Source organism: Gekko japonicus, unplaced genomic scaffold, assembly GCF_001447785.1.
Source record: "Gekko japonicus isolate JY-2015 unplaced genomic scaffold, Gekko_japonicus_V1.1 scaffold55, whole genome shotgun sequence".
Lineage (NCBI taxonomy): Eukaryota > Metazoa > Chordata > Lepidosauria > Squamata > Gekkonidae > Gekko > Gekko japonicus.
In genome coordinates, this window is record NW_015160837.1 from 1,740,512 (window position 1) to 1,747,073 (window position 6,562).

Here is a 6,562-nt window from a genome sequence, read left to right on the forward strand (position 1 = left end):
AGGTCCGGCGCTCATGCGATTCTCCGCAGCTGGCGCATGGTGTGGCGGTCTCCGGAGTCCTCGTTGACTGGGCTCCCTTCGATCGGTTCGCATGCGAGGGCTTGCGCTGGAGTTATTGTACCTCGTCCTCCTCGGAGTCAGCCGACTCCGCCTCGGTTTGAGTGCGATGGACCTGGATGCGGTTGGGGTGTGCCGTCTCGAAAGCCGCCGCGTCCTTCAAGGCTTTGGCCACCGTGAGGTCGTCCTCCCGGATTAGGCGCCTTCTCAATTTGGCCTCCCGTAGACCCACCAGGAATTGGGTCAACAACGTGTCCTCCAGGCTGGGAAACTCACATCTCGTGGCGGCCTGCCGAAGGTTGGCCAGGAAATCCGCGGCCTTCTCGCCCGGTGCTTGGACTCTTGCGCAAAAGTCCATGCGCGCAGCGTACTTTGTTGGTTTGGGAGCGAGATGGGCCGTGAGGGACGCGATGAGGGCGTCGAAAGTTTCTGTCTCGACCTCTTTGGGAGCAATTAAGCTTTGCAACAGCAGGAGGGTATCCATGCCGCATAGGCGTATAAGGTGGGCCCTCTTTGTTTCCGCATCGGTAACCTTCAGGCATGTTAGGTAATTCTTCAGTATCATTACCCACGTGGTCCATCTCTCGGGGTGTGCCAAGTCGAAGGCCGCGATACCCTCGTGGAAGGTCCCAGCGGCGGCGGCGGCTCCCGAGGATGAGGCATTGGATGCAGTAGACATTCCGACGTTTGCGCCGCTCGTAGAGCCGAGGAGATGTGGCGGCCAGGAGGTCACGGCGAGCTGAGCGGGAATGGAGAGCCGGTGGGGGAAGCGAGCCAAGCGAAACGACGCGGCGCGGTGAAGTGCGGCGGTTAGCCGAAGATGAGCAGGAGCGGCGGGCAGCCGGTCGTTGATGCTGGGCCTTGGTAGTCACAGAGCGAGGCAGAGCGATGGAGCGAAAGATCCCGGCGAGCGGAGGTGCTGCGGCGCCGGTTGTGATCGTTAGTTGACGGAGCGAGGGCAGAGCGATGGAGCGAAGATCCCGGCGAGCGGAGTTGCTGTGGCGTCGGTGGCGATCAGTGCTCGGTGCTGCTGCTTCGGTTCCGGGTCTGTTCAGGAAGGGTAGAATCCCACCTTCGTCGCCAGTGAAAAGTACTCGGAAACGTGGAGTGATTCAGCAAAGAGTACTTTATTTAGTGAAGAACAAGACAAGAAGCCCCGGCACGCAGGCCGGTATATATGCCCAGAAACCCACCACCAAAACACACCCCCTAGTGACCCTATAGGTTATAACAGTGGCCGAGAGTCCCATTGGCTCTCGGCCGCGGACCTGGCCCTCTGGTTGGTGCGGGCTAGGATCCGCTCCGCTATTGTTCTTCAGGAACGAAGCTTGGGGCTTGTGCTTGACCGCATGGCCCAACGGTCGTGCACGTGGTAATGGCGGATACATTACAACTGGGAAGGTTGTCAGACTCTTGCACAAACTCACTTTCAACAACACCCTTTTGGTGAAGATTTGTTTATTGAAATATGTAGCTGTGTCGAGTAGAAGCCATCTGTGTCAGAATTGACTGGGTTTGGCGGTAGTCTGATAATATACCTGATTCAAACAACACCCCCCCAGTGACCCATCCAATCATGCCATCCATTCAGCCCACCAAAAACTATGCATGCTCCTCAACCCCCTCCCCCCACTACTCTTATTTATCTATGACAAGATAGCTGGCAGAGACTGGCTTCAAGGATGTTCACATTTTTCCCAGTCAGGAGGTTCCGGAAAATAGTTATGAAGTGGCTAAGCAAATCAGATTCTCACACAGGCACTCATTCAATCACTCATGCCTCCCCCCCCACAGGTCAGATACAGAACAGTTGCAAGCTAGAAAGACAGAACAGAGAAATTCCATGGCAAACAAGGCCCCAAGTTTGACAAAGCTTTGACCAGATAGCACTCCCTGAGGTGGCTTCCCCGTGTGTACCTCCCATGATCAAACATCTACATTCCTGCCACACCTCAGCCACGGAGTGCAGAATCCAGTCGGTTTTATAAAGAATACTAGGAGTAAGGCCCGTTGTGGGTAGTATGGGAATACAGCCTCATGGTAACAGGTATGGTTCCCTCCACCCCTGACTTATGTTGATTTGGGGTTATGCAGTGGCAGGTAAGGTAGAAAAGCACCTCCTCCTATGCCATGTCTTCTGGTTTCCAAGGGTCTGGAAAGTGGTTCCATAGCCAGTTACAGGGTTGCCAACTCTGGGTTGGGAAATACCTGTAGATCTGAGGGTAGAGCCTGGGGAAGGCAGGGTTTGGAGTGCGGAGAAACCTCAGCAGGGTATAATTTCATAGAGTCCATTGCCCAAAGCAGTCATTTTCTCCAGGAGAACTGATCTTGGAGATCTCCAGGTGCTGCCTGGAGGCTGGCAATACTAAGGGGAGGGCCAGACCTCAGCAGGGTATAATGCCATAGAGTTCACTGCCCAAAGCAGCCACTGTAATAGCTGGGAAATTTTGTGCAGGGGAAATGATGTGCTGTGGCTGGGGAACATCTCTGGGAGATCTCTAGGCACCACAGGGAGATTGGCAACTCCAGGGACCGTTTAAGGCAAGATTGGGATATGTATTTTGGCAACTCCAGTGACTGTTTAAGGGAAAACTGGGATATGTATTTTACCTCAGGACACATTCAATGACTCCCAACAGCAACAACAAACTGTTTAGAATGTTCGAGGCAAAGGAGAATCAGGCCGCATATGCAAATGACCTCTATTAGCTACTGGGGGGAGAGGAACAGCAAACTGTTTAGAATATTGGAGGCGAGACTCAGGCAATGCAGCCAGTGGATAGGAACAGCTTCTGAGTGACAGATCAGGGAGCCAACTGATTTGGGAGCATGTGGAATGTTCAAGAGAGTCCATGACCAAAACAGAATTATTATATATAGAGATATGGGGGCATATGCATGTATGCGCATATCGTCAACGACACTGGGAAAAAGACGAAAATGCATCTGATGGTTCACATGTCCCAAATGGCTTCAGTTCACAACAGGGAAGTTCAGCTGTCTGGAACTGCGGGTTGAAAGTGCTGACATCCATAAAGACTGGACTTTCCCCGGTGCCTGATTACTCCACTTCAAAGGCAGGTCAGAGCCAGGTGGCGACAACTGGGGCACAGAAGGCAGCTGTTGCTGTCTGATCATGCTCTTTATATCCACAAGGGTACCACAAGGATATCAACACAAACTGCCCATCTGACCACAGCCAAAGTGTAAGTATTAACACGACACATTAAACGATACAGAAATCGCATAGCTGGATAAGACACACACTGCTAGTTCCATTGAGTCCAGCATACTGTTTCTCAGAGCAACACCTTGGATAGGCATCTACTTCCCAAAAAAGGTAAATTGCAAATGGTACATTAGTTGGAATTCTGTCCACATCCAACACTGATTTCTTTTTTTTTAAATCTGGATTTTCTCTGCAGCAGGAGGCCAAGAAACTTGCTTTAAATGGGAAGCAAGGATTTAGAGGTTTCTGCTGAAAGTGTTAACACTGAAAAGTCTGTTTCATTCTTGAGGTTGTAATAGGTGGCACACAGTTCCTCAGCCCTCCTGATAACTGGCATCAATGAAATGAACTACTTTCTGATTAAAGGTAAAGGTTCCCTTGTTCGAAAGCCAGTCGAATCCGACTCTAGGGTTGCGGTGCTCATCTCCGTTTCAAAGCCCAAGAGCCAGCGCGGTCCGAAGACATTTTCGTGGTCATGTGGCTGGCATGACTAAACACCAAGGCGCACGGAACGCTGCTACCTTCCCACTGAAGTGGTACCTATTTATCTACTTGCAATTTCTTTTTATATATAGACAAGGGACTAACAATGTTTTGTAGGGGAAAGGGAAGACAACATATATTCATTTAATTGCACACGCTGTCACTGCCTGGTGTAGACGTCTTCTGGCTTGGCTCTGTCGTTTTCCGCACGGCTGCTTGTTGACCACGCTTCAGGACCTGTATTTCTTGCTTTCGAACTGCTAGGTTGGCAGGTTCTGATTAAAGAAACACCAAAAATGAGTAAGATCAGCACTGCATATTAGCACCTCTAGTCTCATATACTTGTATCTGTTAGGTATCTTTACATCTTCATTGATCCTTTAATTTCCTATATGTCCTACATTTCTTTCATCAGGGACCTCAAGGTAACATATACTGGGGGCAATCCTATACTGGTTTTCTTGGAAGTGTGTCCTATTTTATTCAATAGGGCTTACTCCCAGGAAAGCTGTTTTTAGGATTGCAGCGTAGGAATAAGGAACAAGGTGGATGATTTTATGGATTTTAAATTCATTATTGGGATATGTTTTTAAAATTGTAAATCTGCATTTATTGCCGATACACATATGTTGTTACCCTCCCTGAGCTTACAATGTGGGGAGGGAGGGCTATAAGTTTAATGGCATAAATAAATAAATGGGTGAATAAATTCCCAGCAGGTCTCCCATGAAGGCAAACTAACTAGATCCAGAGCTGCCTGGCTTTTCCAGTGTTCTTGTATCATCTGCTTCCAATGATGCTCAGGAAGCCATTCCGAGAATTTACAGAGATGTAAACGATCCCATCTCTCTGATCTTTTTACGCAAACCTTTTAGATTTATGTCATTATCTTGCGGCTTCGTGGACACATGCTGTGGCTGTCTGTAAGAATGCCTCTCCCCAGGTCCTTTGTGAGTCTTGAGCAAGCATATAATTGACGGAGTTCGCCTCATGACTGAGTAGAGAAAGGCTTCACTGAAAGAACGTGAGGGGAAGGGAGGTATGGCCACACTTCCTGAGTTGCTGATTGGGCAGAATGTTAAGACCCCAATACTACAAAGACAGACAGTGCACCAAGGTTGGCACTTAGTAAGGGTCCGTTTGGCTGATCTTTTTTTTTTTTTTTTAGTTTTCATATCTATTGTTAACTTCTTTATTATCTTTATGCCAATTTGCTGCTGATCTGCTACATACATAAGAACATAAGAGTAGCCATGTTGGATTGAACCAGGGCTATTTTTGGGCAGGAACGCACAGGAACGGAGTTCCGGCTGGCTCCCGAGTTGGCCACGCCCAGCAGGAACTCATTAGCATAATAGGCCACACCCAACAGCAGGAACTCATTAGGATTGGCTACATTAGGGGTGTGTGGCCTAACATGCAAAGGAGTTCCTGCTCCCAAAAAAGCCCTGGGTTTTGACAGCAAACAAGGTAAACAGAATAAGAAGCAAAAGGTGGGTGTGGCTGGATGACCACACTTCTGGTAACATGGGGGTGTGGCCTAATGTGCTAATGAGCTGTATGGTCAGGGGTGTGGCCCAATATGCTAATGAGTTCCTGCTGTTGGGTATGGCCTATTATGCTAATGAGTTCCTGCTGGGCTTTTTCTACAAAAAAAGCCCTGGATTGAACCAAAGGTCCAGCATCACAGCGTCGTAGCTACATCGGAGCCTTTTGGGGGCTGGCCCACTGACTTACCACCCAGCCCAGGCTCCCCAACTTCCAATTTTTAATGTTATTTATTGCACTCATCACTGCCACCAGCAAGCCTCGTGCCACCCTCTCTTGCCTGCCGCTCTCTCCTTGGCCCTCCAATCCTACACCTCTCTCTCTGGGCAAGGCAAGCCCCGTGCCCTCCCCCCTCCAATCCCACGCCGCTCTCTCCCAGCAAGGCAAGCCCCCCTGCCTCCCGCCCTCCAAGCCCACGCCGCTGCTCCTTCTTGCTTTTTGCAGACCAGCAAGGCGAGCCCTGCCTCCAATCTCACATTGTTGCAGCTGCTGCTCTCTCTTGCCTCTTTTCAGCTGGCAAGTCAAGCCCCTTGGGCTGGGTTATCACACACCGTTGCTCTGCTCTCTCTCTCATTGCTCACTGGCCAGCAAGGCAAGCCCCCACCGCCTTCATCCCTCCCATTTGCAAGCTGGCAAAGCAAGTGCCGCACTGCCCAATCCCTCCCTTGGCTTCGGAGCCCATGATTTCACTTCCATTCCTCTTCTCCCCCTTTCCCTTTTTATTTCAGGAGCTCAGCTCTGCCTCCCACCTTTGAATAATTAAATTATTTAAATTAGCCAGTGCCAAGTGCCCCCTGAGAAATTTAAATGCCCTCCCCGACTTAGAAATTCTTAGCTACGGGCCCGCAGCATCCCATTTCCAACAGTGGCCAGTTTCCAGATGTACAGGGAAATCCACAAGCCAGCCCACTCACCTCACCAGCTGACTGCTCCCCAACATCTGGCAGTCTAAACCTGGAGGCCCCATTGGGCTATCATGGCTAAAAGCTGGTGATACGTCAGTTCATCGAACTCTCTTTCAGATCCACCTGTCCCAGTGCTACTTCTCCTCTAAGCACAGGCCCGTAGCTATGGTGGGGCTTTTTGGGGGCTCTGCCCTCTTTCTTAAAGTCCCAGCCCCACAAGAATTTCTCCTGTAAATCCTTTAAAAATAAGTTTAAACATTTTTAAAAGGCATGCACTGCTTTAAGCAGAGTGGGGTGCTGAAGTTGACCGGTTCCCACACTGAGCCAAGGAGGTTGGAGT

General features: G+C 50.0%; 1 protein-coding gene across 1 annotated transcript in view; it reads right to left on the bottom strand.

The window, feature by feature from the left end:
* Window positions 1-6,284, bottom strand: part of NWD2 (NACHT and WD repeat domain containing 2) — a 130,250-nt gene extending 123,966 nt beyond the window's left edge. The window contains exons 1-2 of the mRNA XM_015418172.1: window positions 6,232-6,284; window positions 122-917 (exon numbers count right to left, since the gene is read on the bottom strand). Coding sequence (XP_015273658.1) covers window positions 122-917; window positions 6,232-6,284 — 849 coding nt within the window. The remainder of the gene's footprint in view (window positions 1-121; window positions 918-6,231) is intronic.
* Window positions 6,285-6,562: the final 278 nt, after the last annotated feature.